The sequence below is a fragment of the Lepus europaeus genome, chromosome 18 (genome assembly GCF_033115175.1).
Source record: "Lepus europaeus isolate LE1 chromosome 18, mLepTim1.pri, whole genome shotgun sequence".
NCBI lineage: Eukaryota > Metazoa > Chordata > Mammalia > Lagomorpha > Leporidae > Lepus > Lepus europaeus.
The window spans coordinates 24,711,797-24,726,525 of record NC_084844.1 but is presented as its reverse complement, the minus strand read 5'-3'; the positions used below and the strand labels follow the sequence as shown (position 1 = coordinate 24,726,525).

Genomic DNA, 14,729 nt, shown 5'->3' with positions numbered 1-14,729 from the left:
ACACGTAATGACACGAGATGGCTTCATTTGGAAAGAGAACGCGGGCGGGAGTGTGCCTGTGCGGAGGTGATCCGCAGCCTTCCGGTGGGGCACAGGGTCCGTGGCCAAAAAAAATAAAACCCCAAGTTAGAATGGCCCCGCTTTTGTTCCAAGGACCGCGCTCCGGGGACGAGGCCGTGGCTGCCGGGGCCGCCTGCCGCCGTACAGCGGCGCAGGGTCCGAGGCTGGCCGAGAAATCTGCCCCAGTCCGCCCCGCAAGCTGACTCGGGGCGAACCTGCCCAGCCCACACCGCCAAGAGAGGCGACTGCACCCCAGGAAGAAGCTGGGGCGCAAGGCTGGGAGGGGGTCTCGGGGGAGTCCCAGCGCAAGCCCGCAGAGGAGCGGCCGGCAGACCCGGCTGCTTGGGAGCTCGGGCACGGGGCGTCCGCGGGAGGACCGGCGGCGGGGGCGCACGACCAGCCCGGGGGCTCGCTGTCCACACCCGTGCCCTAGCCCGCTGTTGGCAGACCATCCAGCGGTGGTCCCGAGAGTGAGGAGAGCGAGACAGGAGGGACCCTTCTTTTCCTAGGTGACCCCGTCCCAGGCTGTTTGGGGACCCTTTAGGTGCCCTCGCTGTGGTGGCTCCTCAGAGACGGCCCCTTAACCCTTTCCCTGTTCAGCTCGGGGGGGGGGGGGGTTGGTGGGGAGGGGGGCGATGGTAGGGACCTGGGCAGTTTCTCAGGGAAGGAGAAAAGAAAAGACTGTGCATCCCTACCTCCACCACTACCCACCCCCGTCCCTCTGGCCAGGGCCAGAGAAAGCCCTAGAAACTGAAAGGCGCTTGGGTCAGTTCCACTACTTCCAGGCTCAAGTTTGCAGGGCCAGCGAAATCCCTCCAAGGCTGGGCACGTTCTCATCTCAGGGTAAACAGTGGTTTCTTGGACGCTCAGCCTGCCCATGCCCCTCTCCCCTTCTCCTCCAGCCCCCAGGAGGGTCAGAGCAAGCTCCTAGTCATGTCAGCCTCCCCAAAGAGTGCTCCAAAGCTGCATGTCCTATAAAACCCCCAACTTCTCCCGCGCCCCCTTTACTTCATCTCCGGGGGGGGGGGTTGCTGCTGTTTAATAAACATCTTCTGTCAAGGGGACCGAGCAGAGGAAATAAGGGCCCTCGGGGTGGAGGTGGAGGTGATGGCGGGTGGGGGGGGACAGGACCCCACCTCCTCTTTAATTATCCAGCCGGTCTCTCCGGCTGCTCCCCAGGGCTGGGGCTCCCTCCCCGACCCGCCCGGGGACAGGGCTCCGCAGCCTGCGTCCCTCCCGCGGCTGCCCGCCGCTTCCCTCCGCCTCTCCCCCGCCCCCCGCCGCCCCGTGGCGAGAACTGCGCCTCCCCCCACCCCCGCGCGCTCCTGCGAGGGCGGGGTGGGGGGGGGCGGGCGGCCAGCAGCTCCGGCTGGGGTTACGTGGCCGCCGGAGCCCTGACGTGATAGCACATTGCATCAGCATAAAACAATCCATCCTCGATATGGAATGCGGTGCGGACGGATGACAGCGCGAGCGCGGCCCCCTCGCCCGACTGATTTATGTCGGAGCTGACGCTTTATCAGGCAGTCGGAAAAACTTTGACCAATCATTTTGCAAGGAGCGCCGAGCCGGGCTGCTCCACTGTACTTTGTTGGCTGAGAAGTTGAGCAGGGGGTGGGGGCGGGAGGGTGGGGGGCCGGGGGGGTCGTGTCCGAAAGCCCTCACACCGGTCCCGGTGCCACCTCTCCCTGCTTGGGCGCCGCCGCGCGAGCGCTTCCCTTCCCCCTGCGAGCGCGCGGATAATGTCTGAGAATGTCCATTTCTGGGACGCTTAGCAGCTATTATGTCGACTCGATCATAAGTCACGAGAGTGAGGACGCGCCTCCAGCCAAGTTTCCTTCCGGCCAGTACGCGAGCCCCCGGCAGCCGGGCCACGCGGAGCACCTGGAGTTCCCCTCCTGCAGCTTCCAGCCCAAAGCGCCGGTGTTCGGCGCCTCCTGGGCGCCGCTGAGCCCGCACGCGTCCGGAAGCCTGCCGTCCGTCTACCACCCGTACATCCAGCCCCAGGGCGTCCCGCCGGCCGAGAGCAGGTACCTCCGCACCTGGCTGGAGCCCGCGCCGCGCGGCGAAGCTGCCCCGGGGCAGGGCCAGGCGGCCGTGAAGGCGGAGCCGCTGCTGGGCGCGCCTGGGGAGCTGCTGAAGCAGGGCGCGCCCGAGTACAGTTTGGAAACTTCGGCGGGCAGGGAGGCCGTCCTGTCTAATCAAAGACCCGGCTACGGGGACAATAAAATTTGCGAAGGAAGCGAGGACAAAGAGAGGCCGGATCAAAGTAAGTTATAAAAAGTGAGGAAATACCCAGGCCGGCCGAAGGCCAGGCGAGGGGGAGGGGAGCGAGATGCAATAAACGGCGGACAATGTGAAGGGAAAACGCGACGCGGGGCCCGGAGCGCGAGCGAGGGAGGAGGAGAGAGAGGAAGGAAGGGGCGCAGGGAAGAGAAGGGGGAGGCCGAGGCCGCCGGCGGAGCGCCGCCCCCGCTGCCGCGAGTCCTGGGGAGGGGGGCCCGGGGCTCAGGGACCCGCTCGCCCGCTCTCCCAGGGCCCTCCCTTCCCACTCTCTATCGGAGGCCCGGGCCGGAGGCCGGCGACGGCCGCGATCGGCGCTGGCGGTGGCCGGCGAGGCCGAGTCCGCGCGGCCAAGGGCTGGCGCCCACGGGGCCGCCCAGGACCGCGCGGCTTGGCAGAGCCGCCCGCGCCACGCGCAGACCGTAAAAGCCGGCCAAGGGGAAGGGGGCGGGGGGCTCATTAGGATTTTATTTGCGATGCAACAGCTTGGCGGAGGATCCTATCCAGGGGCTCTGGCGCAGTGGCCGTGCGCGGGGTCCGCGGACAGCGCTGGGAGGGGCGGGGAAGCCCAGGGTGCGCAGTCGGATCCCCCACCCTGGATGCGCCGGCCCCTCCCCGGGAGCCTTCCCTGCGGTGGCCCCCTCCCCTCCGCGGCGTCCTCGCCAGGGCGTTCTCGCCCGGGCCTCTGCCGCGTCCTTTTTCTGCGCTCCCCCTCCCCCATGTTGCCCACCGCAGGGCTCCCTAGCTCTGGGCTGGGGCTGGTCCGCCTCGCAGGGAGTCAGGGAATCGCTTCCGAATTTCGGGGCCGACCGCCGCCGGCGGAGTGGAGGAGACCTCCCGAGGGGACCCCGGGGAGAGGAGGGGCCAGGGAGGGGGAGAGAGAGACGGAGAGGTGGAGAACTTTGCCCTTCCTGGGTAGTTTCTGTTCACTTCTCACTCCTCCAGGGGCACCCCCGCCAGACCCCCAAGTCTGCTGCGGAGAGAAGGGGAGTCTTGCGTTTGTTGTTTTTAGGGGTCGCAGCAGCCCCAAGCAATAACCCACGGGATGGCGGGTCAAGTCCTTACCCCTTAACTCTTTTGGGGGCGAAGGGAGTCAGATTTTCCAGTCTCTGCCTGCTCTGCCACATTTCCCACCATGAGCGTGGTCCTTGGGGGCGTTGGGGAGCGACCCTGCTTGATGGAGAGCCCAGAGCTGCTCCACTCCACCCGGGGTCCCTGCGGGGCTAGTCACCTCCAACCTGCCAGGTTGGATCACTAAGAGCTGCCATGGGGGGGGGGGGGACTCAGCTCTTTGCAGACCCTTGGTGCTTGCACCCAAACAGACACCCCCCCCCCCACGCACACACACACAGCCCATACCCCAGCAAAGTCTGTCTGGAAAACCCATTATTTCGAGGCGGCCATTTGGCCAGGATCAATTATTAACAGTTTTTTCCTCTTTCATATTTAATGCGGCTGCTAGTCCCAGCCCAGGCACTCACATTAAGGAAATAGCACAGCAAATTGGTAAGACAGGGTACTGAGTGTAGGAGAAGCAAAATTGTTTCTTAAAGGTATTCAATAGTTTTCATTTGGAGAGAATGAAACCAATAGAGAGGGTGGTTGTGGTGTTTAATGAGCTCTGCTGGATTTGGCAACTTTTGTGAGTCCCAGGGTAGGAGGAGAGGTGGGCAGACGAGGAGCCTGTGTATCTTGATTTCTTCTTTTTGCCTCTCTCCCATTCAGTGACTGCTCTCTCTGTCCCTAGCCCTCCCCAGCCAGTAGAGTCCAGGCGTGCTGCACAGGGCTTTCGGTTCCCCTGGCTCTCCACCTTGGCACTGGAGCAATTTTGCTTCCCACTTTCCCTGAACTTGTGTTGTAAGCAGCCCGTGCGCTGAGCTCTAGGCAAGGAGACACTATTGCAATCATAAGTTATCTGTGAGCCCAGCACTGCCGCGTTCCTAGGCTGCAATTGATAGATGGGTGCAATTGGGTTGTGTGTGAATGGGAGTGTGCTGCTCTTGGGGCAGACCCTGTGTTTGCGGTGTGTGGCGTGTGGTGTGCGGTGGGGGACGGTGGGGGGGGGGGAGCGAGTTGCATAGTCACACTTGCCTATGGCCTGCACGTGCGAGAGGACTCATGGCACTGGAAGCCTGGGAGGTCTGCCAGCTGTGGCAGAAGCCCCCTGCTCACCCACCCGATGTCTTGTTTCCCCGGGACCTAGAGTCAGGACACTGCTCTAGCCAGCCAGTGCTGCTGGGGGTGGCCAGGTGGCAGCCAGGGTGAAAGTCTCAGCCGTTAGGAGGCACGTGGCACTTGAAGCAGCGCAGCCTGGGGAGTGCTGGGGAAAGTCTGGGCACGCGTTTGAGTCCTTCCTGTCCCCTGGAGGTGTCTGCCACAGAGCTGGCCCCTCTCTCGGGAGCTGGCAGGCCCAGGTGCCTCTTCTCTGGGGCCGGGGTGCACCCTGTTGGTCTTGGTCCCTTCCCTGTCCCCTCCCTTCCCTTCTTTGATTCTGTCGCTGCTTCTCTTTCAGCCAACCCCTCCGCCAACTGGCTGCACGCTCGCTCTTCCCGGAAAAAGCGCTGTCCCTACACCAAATACCAGACGCTGGAGCTAGAGAAAGAGTTTCTGTTCAATATGTACCTCACCAGGGACCGTAGGCACGAAGTGGCCAGACTCCTCAATCTGAGTGAGAGACAAGTCAAAATCTGGTTTCAGAACCGGCGGATGAAAATGAAGAAAATGAGTAAGGATCAGGGCAAAGAGTAAAGAGGAGCCCAGCCCCCACCCCCAGCCCTCCCCAGCCCTCCCCGGCCCTCCCCGCCCTCCCCGGCTCACTCTTATCTATGTGAAGGTTGCAAAGCCAGTGCCATCTGCAATGTGTTCCAGTGAGTGGGGAGGGGACATCTTTCTCTTCCGAGTCCCTAATCTGCTCCCAGAGCCCCGCTCCCCTCCCTCGCCCCTACCTGACCCCCTGCTTCTCTCTGGGCGCCCGCAGGAAGTTTCCTTGAGTTAGAAGGTGGAAGTAGTTGATTGCTAAGACCAGTGATGGACCACATGGGAAGAGAGACCCCTAGTTTTCCTGGGAAGCTGCAGCCCTCACAACCTGCCTGTCCCCTACCCCAGGCTGTCCACAGTCACCCAGGCACACTCCAGGTGTGTAGGGCCCAGCAGACGCCCATGTATATAGAGCCTAGTGTGCACGGTAACCAGGGGGGAGATGGAGCAGGGGTCCTAGACCTGATGCAAAGGCACAGCAGGAAGAGGTCAGAGAGGGACCCTTGTATGAGGCACTTCAGGCCTCAGCAGGGCCACACTGTCCCCATGGGGCAGACCCAGTGCCCAGACCAGTAGGGTAGAAAAGGCAGAGTAGTTTTATGAAGAGCTCCCCCCCACACACACTTTGTTGCAGGAAATGTTTAATTCTGCATGATGTTTTCCTCTCCTCCCAACAAAAGCAGATCACCCTGTGGGTCCTCCAGTTGTGACAATGTGGACCCTGGTCCGTTTGCGCCCCACTTGACATAGACTGTAGCTTTTCTCCATCTCCACCGGCCCTGCATCTCTCCTTCCACATCCTCCCTGGATCGGAAGTCCGCTCTGGTCAAATCCACCTTGCACCAGAGAATCAGCTGCCCCTTGTAGAGAAACCCCTACACACACACACACACACACACACACCGCCCCCTGCCAGGTCGGCCGCACTATAGACAGGAACGTCAGATCAGATCGGGGGAGCCGGATGGAGAATTTAGTGTGAATCGATGCCTGAGCGCCTTTCCGGTGTAAGTTGTCGGGGACCAGGACCAGCATGGTCCCAGCGCTCGGAGCTCGAGCTCGGCGTGTTTCTTCCCCTCCCGACCAACCCGGAGGAGCCCGATGCTCTGCAGCCGCCCTCCGCGCCGGCGCCCCGCTTTGCCTCCCGCTATGCGGGCCTGGATGCCGATTGGCAGCCGCTGCTGCAGCTTGCATGCCCGCGTGCAGAGCCCAGAGGCCAACCCGCACCTAAGCGGCAGGAGGAGAAGGACTCTCTGCCTCCCTTCCTCACCCAGCGCCCCCACCCCTCTGTCCCGCGGGACTCTTCTCCCGACCCCGCACAGGGGCAGTTCCAGTAGAACTTTCTCGCTGTGTCCGTGGCTGTCGTGAAATTGTGCTTGTGTTTTGTGATTTCTTTGGGGGGGGTGATCGTCTCGCGTGTTTTCAGTCGTGGCTTCTGGGGAGAGGGGAGGGTGGTGGGTGGGAGTGGGGTGGGTGAGGAGCCTAGAGCTCTAATTGTTTGTTTTGGAAGAAAAAGGAAAGAAAAAAAAAAGAACAAAAAAATATATATCACTCTAGAAAAACAAATCTCTCGTGTCTTCTTTTGTGCGAGCTGTTCCCGGTCTGGCCATAGATAGAGATCCCCAAAGTGGGATTTAGTCGCACAAGCCTGACTGTGCCCAGGTGGCCCCTAGGCAGCGCTCAGAGCTGGTGCCGGACCCAGGCCCCCAGAGCCCTGCCTGGACAGAGCGAGGACCAGGGGAGGTGCAGCGGGAGGGGAGAATGGAGCCAGGACTGGGTCTCTGGAGCAGTGGGCTCTTCCTCACAGTTGCCCACCGCCTGGGGAGCCGGGGGAGGGAGTAAAGCGGGTCCTGGGAGCCCTGCGCTCTGGCCGCTGAGAGAGAGAGAGGCCTGGGAGGAAGGCACCAGGACCCCTCCGCCTTTCCCTGCCCCCAGGTGCGAGGCTGAGGGCTGCGAGGGCGGAGGTGGGGGTGGGGCTCCTTAGGGTTCCTGGGGTCCGAGGCACCCCTGTGAACTAACCAGGAGGTAGCAGCCTTGGTCTGAGGGCGTTGGGTCTGGTAGGTGCTGGGGCCCGGGGAGGCAGCACCCAAAGGCTGGGAGAGGGCATTGCACGTGGAACAGAAGGAAAATTCCCTTCCCCAGCGGATCCCGGAATTCAAGTCGATTTCAGCCGGCACCCTGGAGTTTGTTTCAGAAGTCGCGTCCCTGCCTTCATCTCCCGGCTGCCCTGCCTCTCCCGCGCCCGGCAGCAGGAGCCGGCCGTGCCTGGCGCTGGGCGTGCTCCCTTGGCGGCCTCCTGCTGTGCTCTCCCGGGGCTCCCGTGGACACCCCGCAGCCGGTGCGGACCCTGCGGGCCCGGGCGGAGGTGGGGACAGAGCCAGGCAGGAGGCAAGGAGCCTGCCAGCGAAAAGGCCAGGCCTACCCTGCTCTAACGAAAAGATGAAGCGACGGGAGAGCGAGCAGGAGGCGGGACGCAGCCCGGCTTCCCGAAGGGCGGCCTGGGACGGGCGCCCTCCTAGGAGGTTCCGATAGGGACAGAAAGGCGAATAGGGACCAGGCGTCCTCCCTGCCCTGGGTCCCCGGGCCCGGCTGGTGCAAGAGCGAGGCAAGGAGGCCGATTTCTGCCCAAAGGAACCAGGGGAAGGGAAAAAAAAAAAAAAAAAAAAAAAAGTGAGGCTGGAGTCCGGCGGAGCGCAGCGGGGTAGGGGGCCTCTGGCGGCGGGGTCGGGGTCCCGAGCTGGGGCGGCTTCCCTGAAAGGCAAACAAAGCCGAAGATGCGGAGGCTCGGAAGCCGGAGATGGGGAAATCGGCTGTCATAAAAGAGAGCGAGCAAGCGAGCGAGCGAGCGATTCAGAGAGGGAGGCCGGGAAAGTGCGCGGCGGAGAGAAGCCGGGAGAGGAATTCGATGCCGTGCGCGCGGCAATAAAAGAATATGACCGCTATAAAAGTTTATAGCGTATAAATTTCTGAAGGTTAAGAAACTAAACAGCAGCAAAGCAAACAGTGAGGGGAAACTTTCCGGAGCTGAGCGAGCCACACGCAGCTGGGCCGGGGCTTGGGGCCTGGGGCTGGGGAGGGGGCTCGGCCCAGGGCTTCCGGGGCGGGGGGCGGGGGCAGAGAAGGGAGGAGGGCAGGGAGACCATGTTGTCCAGGCCGGTGCTCAGAGGTTGCAGTTCCGAGCCTGGTCTTTGTTCTTCACGCCTTTGCAGAACCCAACTTCACGAACCTAAGCCCCCCACCTCCACCACACACGCTTGCGCCCACAGGCTCGGCTGGGCCATCTCTGGCTCCTTCTCCCCTGGCCCTATGGAACCCTCCCCGGCCTCCCTCCTCTCGCCGAAAAAGTCCCCAACTGTTTCTCCTGGGGACTTGAAGCCACCGTTTGAGGCTTGACAAGTGCTCCCATCCCTTGTTTTTAGGCCGTGAACGCCCCCACTGCTCGGGGGTCTCCGCAGAAATTAAGGACCAGGGGGAGGCCGGAAGGGAGGTGCAAGGGGAAAAAAAGCGCAAGGCCTTGTCTTCCTCCTCTGCCCCCTCCCCTGTCTGTCCCTTAAGCTTATCTGCACAATTCCACGAGCCATTTGCAGATTCCCATCCCTCCTCCATCACCCGTTCTGGTTTCCCTCCCTCTTTTGTGCTAATAATGAAAGTTTTTCTGGCTGGGCGCTGAGGCGGCTGGCTCTGGCGGAATCCAGCCACGCCGGGGACAGGGGTACTGTTTTCGGCAGCGCGACCGCTAGATGGCATCCTTGCTCCACGCGAAAATCCCCGGCGAGCCGGCTGCGTTCGCCTGCGGCTCCGCGCCGCGCCTCGGCCGGTCCCGATCCACGAACCAAGAGCTATCAAAAGTCATGAATAATTTGCACGTAATAAAAATATAGGGTTCGTTACGGCCTCCCCCACCCCATTTCATAGATTTCAGGTACAGTGGTGTTCCCCTCCCTTCTGCAAGGGTCAATTTTCTGATTTCCCTCCTCAAGGAAGGGTTCAGTGCTGCTCCCACCCAGTCGCTGTGCTCGGTGGGAGCCACAAACGCGTGGAAACGGGGGAATAATGGGTCCAAATCCAAGGGAACCGAGTCGGGGAAATGAGATTTTCCACGCAGGGGGGCGAAAGCTGTGTCTGCGGCTGCGGGTGCGCGGGTCAGGTGAGCGCGGCCCGCCGGCGGCAGGAGGCGGATGGAGAGGCAGCCGCCGGGGCGGGCTGCCCACGCCAGCGGGAGACCGAGCCCGGTGAGCCCGCCCGCGGGGGGGCCCCCAGCCCGGGTGGGGAACGGAGCCTTGGTCCGCGCTGCGGCTCGGAAGTGAGTGGGGCCGGCTGCGCACCAGTGCGAGCTGAGCTGCGGAGCCCTTTGTGCGCGTCGGGGTCGGGGTCCGGGCCGAGGGCGCTCAGGGCAGGGGGGTCCCCGGGGCGGCCAAGTGAGGGGCGGCTCGGACATCCCGGAGGCTCTGTGAGCCCCGGGTTGGGTCGCCCAGCCCCCCCCCCAAACGCGCGTGATCAGGACGGGTGTGGGGGCAGACGGGGTGCCGCATCGTCCCCTGCCGCGCGCTACTTCCAGGTGAGGCTGCGGCTCCTGCGCGGTGGGCCCTGGCCCCGGCCCCCAGACTGCCCTGGGCCCTCCGGGAATCAGCAGCCAGAGGCCCGGACTCCGGGGCATTTTTCGTTCGGAGACCCGCGCTCGGGTCTGGGTTCCCAGTCCTCCGATCCCCGTCTCCCTCTGCGACCAACCTGCGGGAGAAGCAGGTACCCCGCCCCCACCCCAGGTACCGGGCCTCAGCCTCTCCACGTCCCGCAGCACCGCCCGCACAGAGGCAAGCAGAGTTTCTTCTGAACTGGAGTTTCGCTAATAAATCTGCGCTCCGTTGGGTGTTTATAAATTATCCCCTCGCTCTTTCTTGTTTTTTCTTGTAATAGAAACATTTTCCTTCCATCAGGACTTTCCGGCCGGAGTAGGGATGATTTAGAACAAGCCACCGAATTTCTACCTGGTCGGTGAGTCCTTAGATCGTGACCGCAACCCCCGCCCCACCCCACCCCGACTCGCCGGCGCTTGAGAAAAACCTCGGCTTCCCCAACTTCAAACTCTGCCTCTAGCAGCCTCACTGCCCCTTCGGCCACGCACGGAAAATTCCAGACCCCGCTTTTCTCCCCCTCCTTTTCTCCTTTCTCCCTCGCAGTCAGCCCATCTCTCCCTCTCCCTCCTCCTTGTAGCCCCTCTGCCATTCTCACCATTTGTTTGGAAAGGACTGACTGACCCTACCGGTCACTGCCTAGGAAAGGGTGCTAGTTTCATTTTTATATGGGTGGAGGCCTGTGAGGCCCCCAAAAGCCACTGTCTCCCCCCAAAACAATGGTTGAATGTGTTTATGAAGCCTCTCCTTTGTTACTATTCTCTCCTCTCTCTTCTCTGTCTCTTTCTCTGTCTCCCTTTCCCTCCCCTTCCCTTTCCTTCTCTTCCATCCCTTTCGCTCCCTTTTCCTTCCGTGAGCAAGTACTGCCCCAGACTGCCAGTTCCAGCCCTCAGCCTGGCCAGCAGCCTCCCCAGACCCTAGGCAAGGGGCACGGACACAGCCCGCACCTGAGCAGTTCACTTCCGCCCTCTGGGTCTCAGGCCTCAGGTCCTCTGATGTGCAGAGAGAGCCAGGTTGAAGGAGGGACTCACGGGACAGGAAAGGAGGGGCCATGGGCAGCTCAGAGGCCTTGTCCTGTCCAAATCCCTTCTACTCCAAGGTCAGATTAGATAGTGACACTGGCTCAACAGTCTTAGAGACATTGGGGACCAAGAAATGTCCTCCAACCCCACACCTTGTAGTCACTGCCTAGGGCAGGGGAGGCCAGGCAGCACAGCTTGGGTGCCCAACACAGCAGCCTCCAGCCCCATGCCCTTCCCTCCTGGTGATGTGTTGGTGGGACAGGCAGTGCCCACTCACAGGGGACAGTGGGAGGTGTAGGGGGTTGTCTGGGGGAAGGCTGGGAGCCCAACTGGGTTGCATTCCTGGGTCCCAAGGCCTGGATGCAGGTGCAGGGCAGGCCCATGGGTTATCATCCGATTGGTGGCATCAGTCCCCTGTCCCCTCACACAAAGCCTGCCCCCAAAAGTGCTGGCTGGAGTGGAGCACCTTCAGGAGACCCCCTCCTTCTGCCTAGTGCTCGCCCCAGGAAGCCGAGACCTCGGGACACTGCAGAAGGGGCAGCTGCCAGGCAAACCCTGCTGTCCTGCTCAGTGCCTCCCCGCTGCCCTGAAGAAGTTGCTTTCTCCCGGTCATCCCTCCCCAGGCCCTCCCCAGCCCCTTCGCCAGGAAGGATGCTGGCTTATCTGTTTAATGAGGGCAAGTTGTGAGAGTGGCCTGGGCAGCGTGGACAGGGGCCAGACTGTGGGGGAGAGAGAGAGAGAGAGAGAGAGAGAGAGAGAGAGAGAGAGAGAGACAGGTGCTTGCCTCCTGGAAGGATGGGGAAATCTCAGGAAAGTCACCGTTTGCGCCGAAAAACCCCATAATGGTTCTCATTTCGGCTCCGTCACCCCCACGGTGATGCAGTCGGGCGGCGGGGGCCATGGAAGCTGCAGTTTTATAGCTGTAGAGGAAAGAACTCGTAAAATGCTAACAGCTTTTATGTGCTGCGGCATAAACAACAGACTCTGGCTTTATTGCGTTTTATAGTTTGTTAAAGAGTTTACAGCCGTTTTTGGGGGGCCGGTTACCCAGCCAATTCCCTCTGCACGATAGTTAAACCTTTATCAATAATAAGGAAATTGATCATTAAAGCTTTAAATATGACTACCTCGTTTGTTTGAAAATATGTTTAGGAGAGGAAGCTGTATGATTTGATAACTTGTATTAAAATACCAATTACATTTATAGGACCTTTTAAAACTCGGCGCAATTAAACCGTGTTCTTTTACATTTTTCCGAAGCGACCCTGACATTTAGAAAGACTCCAATTGCCTCGTTAAAATCGCGAAATTAACAGCGTGCCTACGCCTGGCGCGTTGTGTATGTGCGTGCCCATGTTTTTTCCGACTCCCCCACATCAGTCTTTGGGGGTGGTCTGCGAAGGTATTTGATTTGTTGTGTGGTGAGAGATATCTCATTAATGTAGGTAGTTAAACAGATTTAATCCGCATTCATTTTCCCTCGCCCCCTCTCCCTCTCCCCTCTCGCTCCCCCTCTCCCCCTCTGTCTCTCTCTCTCTCTGTCTCTCTCTCTCTCACTCTCTCTCTCTCTCCCTGGGTGTTTGTTTCTTTCCCCTCCTTTTTTTTTCCACCCGCTCCTCTTCACTCCCTGGCGTTCTCTCGCTCGCTCGCTCTCGCTCTCACCCTCGCTCCGCGTTCTGTCCGGGAGGAGTACGGAGAAGCCAATAGGATGCGGGGTCTCTAATGGATGCAAATGATCATGAAAAGACAGTGCAAAATATGAAACAACTCATTTGCAGGGAAGTAAATCACCGAAAACTGTTTATGAACTGGCACCCCTTCTTGGAAATGTAAAGCGAGGACCTCTTTAAGTGGCGGTATATTTTTGTGTGGGGGGTGGGGGGTGGGGGGAGGGCGCGCAAGCCGTGGCTGCCATGCAAGCTTAGACTTTTGGAGGCTTCTCCGTCTTTCTCTATTCCTGGAAATCACAAAAAGTGTGGCGGCTTCGAGATCTTCGCCTTTTCTTTCTTTCCTTTCTTTTTCTTTCTTTCTTTTTTTTTCCTCCTCCCTTTCCCTCTCCTTTCCTGGCGAGGGTGACCAGGAGCCGGCGAATCCGCGTTTTTTTTTTTCTCTCTCTCTCTCTCCCTCCCTTTCCCCCTCCCCACCCCCTCCCCAACAGCCCCCAACTACAGCCTCCGCCGCCGCCGCCGCCTCAAAATTCAATAAAATGAGCTCTTATTTCGTCAACTCACTGTTCTCCAAATACAAAACCGGGGAGTCCCTGCGCCCCAATTATTATGACTGCGGCTTCGCCCAGGACCTGGGCGGCCGACCCACCGTGGTGTACGGTCCCAGCGGCGGCGGCAGCTTCCAGCACCCGTCGCAAATCCAGGAGTTCTACCACGGGCCGTCGTCGCTGTCCACGGCTCCCTACCAGCAGAACCCGTGCGCCGTGGCGTGCCACGGGGACCCGGGCAACTTCTACGGCTACGACCCGCTGCAGCGCCAGAGCCTGTTCGGAGCGCAGGACCCGGACCTGGTGCAGTACGCAGACTGCAAGCTCGCCGCCGCCAGCGGCCTGGGCGAGGAGGCCGAGGGCTCGGAGCAGAGCCCGTCGCCCACACAGCTCTTCCCCTGGATGCGCCCGCAAGGTGAGCCCGCACTGAGGCCGGCGGGGCGGGAAGCGCCGGGGAGGGCCCAGGGCCGGGCCGGGCGCCGGCAGGCCGGGGCACATTTCCTGCAGCTACTGGGTGGCTCGCCAGCTCCGGTCCGATCGCCCCCTGCATCTTCCTTTTCTGTTTTCTCTCTCCTTCCTTCCTTCCTTCCTTCCTTCCTTCCTTCCTTCCTTCCTTCCTTCCTTCCTTCCTTTTCCCCCTTTCCTTTCTTTTTCCTTTTTTCTCTTCCTTTCTCTCTCTCTCTCCCTCTCCCTCTCTCTCTCTCTCTCCGTTTTTTGTTTCCCTTAGAGGGGGAATCGCTAAGCGACATTTCCTGAATCCATAAACCCCTCACCCTGCCTTACTTTGCTTTCTCCTCATCCTTTTTCCCTCTTTTACTGTTTTATGGGGTTAGTGGAGGGGGGGTGGCAGTGGGGGCGCTCAACTTTTGCACTTCTCAATTGCTTTATAGTTTAATTACCCTACAGAAACTTTTCTCCTGGAGCAGAGGCTCTGGGGGGCTTTTAAAGGTGGGTCCATTCGTCCCCACCCCGGCTTTTTTATTCTTATGTGTCCCCCCCCCCACATCCTCCCTTCTAAAGTTTATGGCGCTTTTAATAGATTTGAACCCCCGCCCCCACCCAACTCTGGGGCTGGTTGTCCAAGGAGGGGGCGCCCCCTCTCCGGCCCCCCTTAGATCCAGCGGCTTCGGATCCCCCTCGTCCCCCGCACGCCCCCCCCCCCCGCCTCCGCTGACCGCGGCCTCTCGCCCCCCCCTCCCCGCCCTCGCACGGGGTAGAAGGTCCCCTGCCCTTATTATACTGGTCTCCTAGGCTGGTTCACGAATCTTCCACCCTTCCCTGTCTCTGCCCCCTCCCCCGCCCTCTCCTCCCCTCCGTCTCGCCCCCTTTCCCCCCTTCCCAGCAGCCGCCGGACGCAGGCGAGGCCGACAGACCTACAGCCGCTACCAGACCCTGGAGCTGGAGAAAGAGTTCCTATTTAATCCCTATCTGACTCGCAAGCGGCGGATCGAGGTGTCGCATGCGCTGGGACTGACAGAGAGACAGGTCAAAATCTGGTTCCAGAACCGGAGGATGAAGTGGAAAAAAGAGAACAACAAAGACAAGTTCCCCAGCAGCAAGTGCGAGCAGGAGGAGCTGGAGAAGCAGAAGCTGGAGCGGGCCCCGGAGGCGGCGGACGAGGGCGACGCGCAGAAGGGCGACAAGAAGTAGGCTCCAGCCGGGACTGCCAGGCCCGCGGCCGCCCGCACGCCCGCCGGTCCCGCCCGCCCAGCCCGAGCGCGCCCGGCCCCGCGAGCCAGCGGGCCCGGAGCCGGGCCTCCC

General features: G+C 61.1%; 1 protein-coding gene across 4 annotated transcripts; it reads left to right on the top strand.

The window, feature by feature from the left end:
• The first annotated feature begins 1,718 nt into the window (after positions 1-1,718).
• LOC133776581 (homeobox protein Hox-B8) lies at positions 1,719-14,623 on the top strand. 4 transcript variants are annotated; one of them, XM_062215645.1, is made up of 4 exons: positions 2,239-2,329; positions 10,035-10,092; positions 12,912-13,383; positions 14,314-14,623. In XM_062215645.1, the coding sequence occupies exons 3-4, from the start codon at positions 12,960-12,962 to the stop codon at positions 14,616-14,618; spliced, it is 729 nt and encodes a 242-aa protein (XP_062071629.1). In that variant the 5' UTR covers positions 2,239-2,329; positions 10,035-10,092; positions 12,912-12,959; the 3' UTR covers positions 14,619-14,623. The 4 variants fall into 4 exon arrangements, with proteins under 4 accessions (XP_062071630.1, XP_062071627.1, XP_062071629.1 ...); XM_062215644.1 differs by having other exon boundaries at positions 14,311-14,623; XM_062215646.1 differs by lacking the exons at positions 12,912-13,383; positions 14,314-14,623 and adding an exon at positions 12,441-12,612 and having other exon boundaries at positions 1,719-2,329.
• Positions 14,624-14,729: the final 106 nt, after the last annotated feature.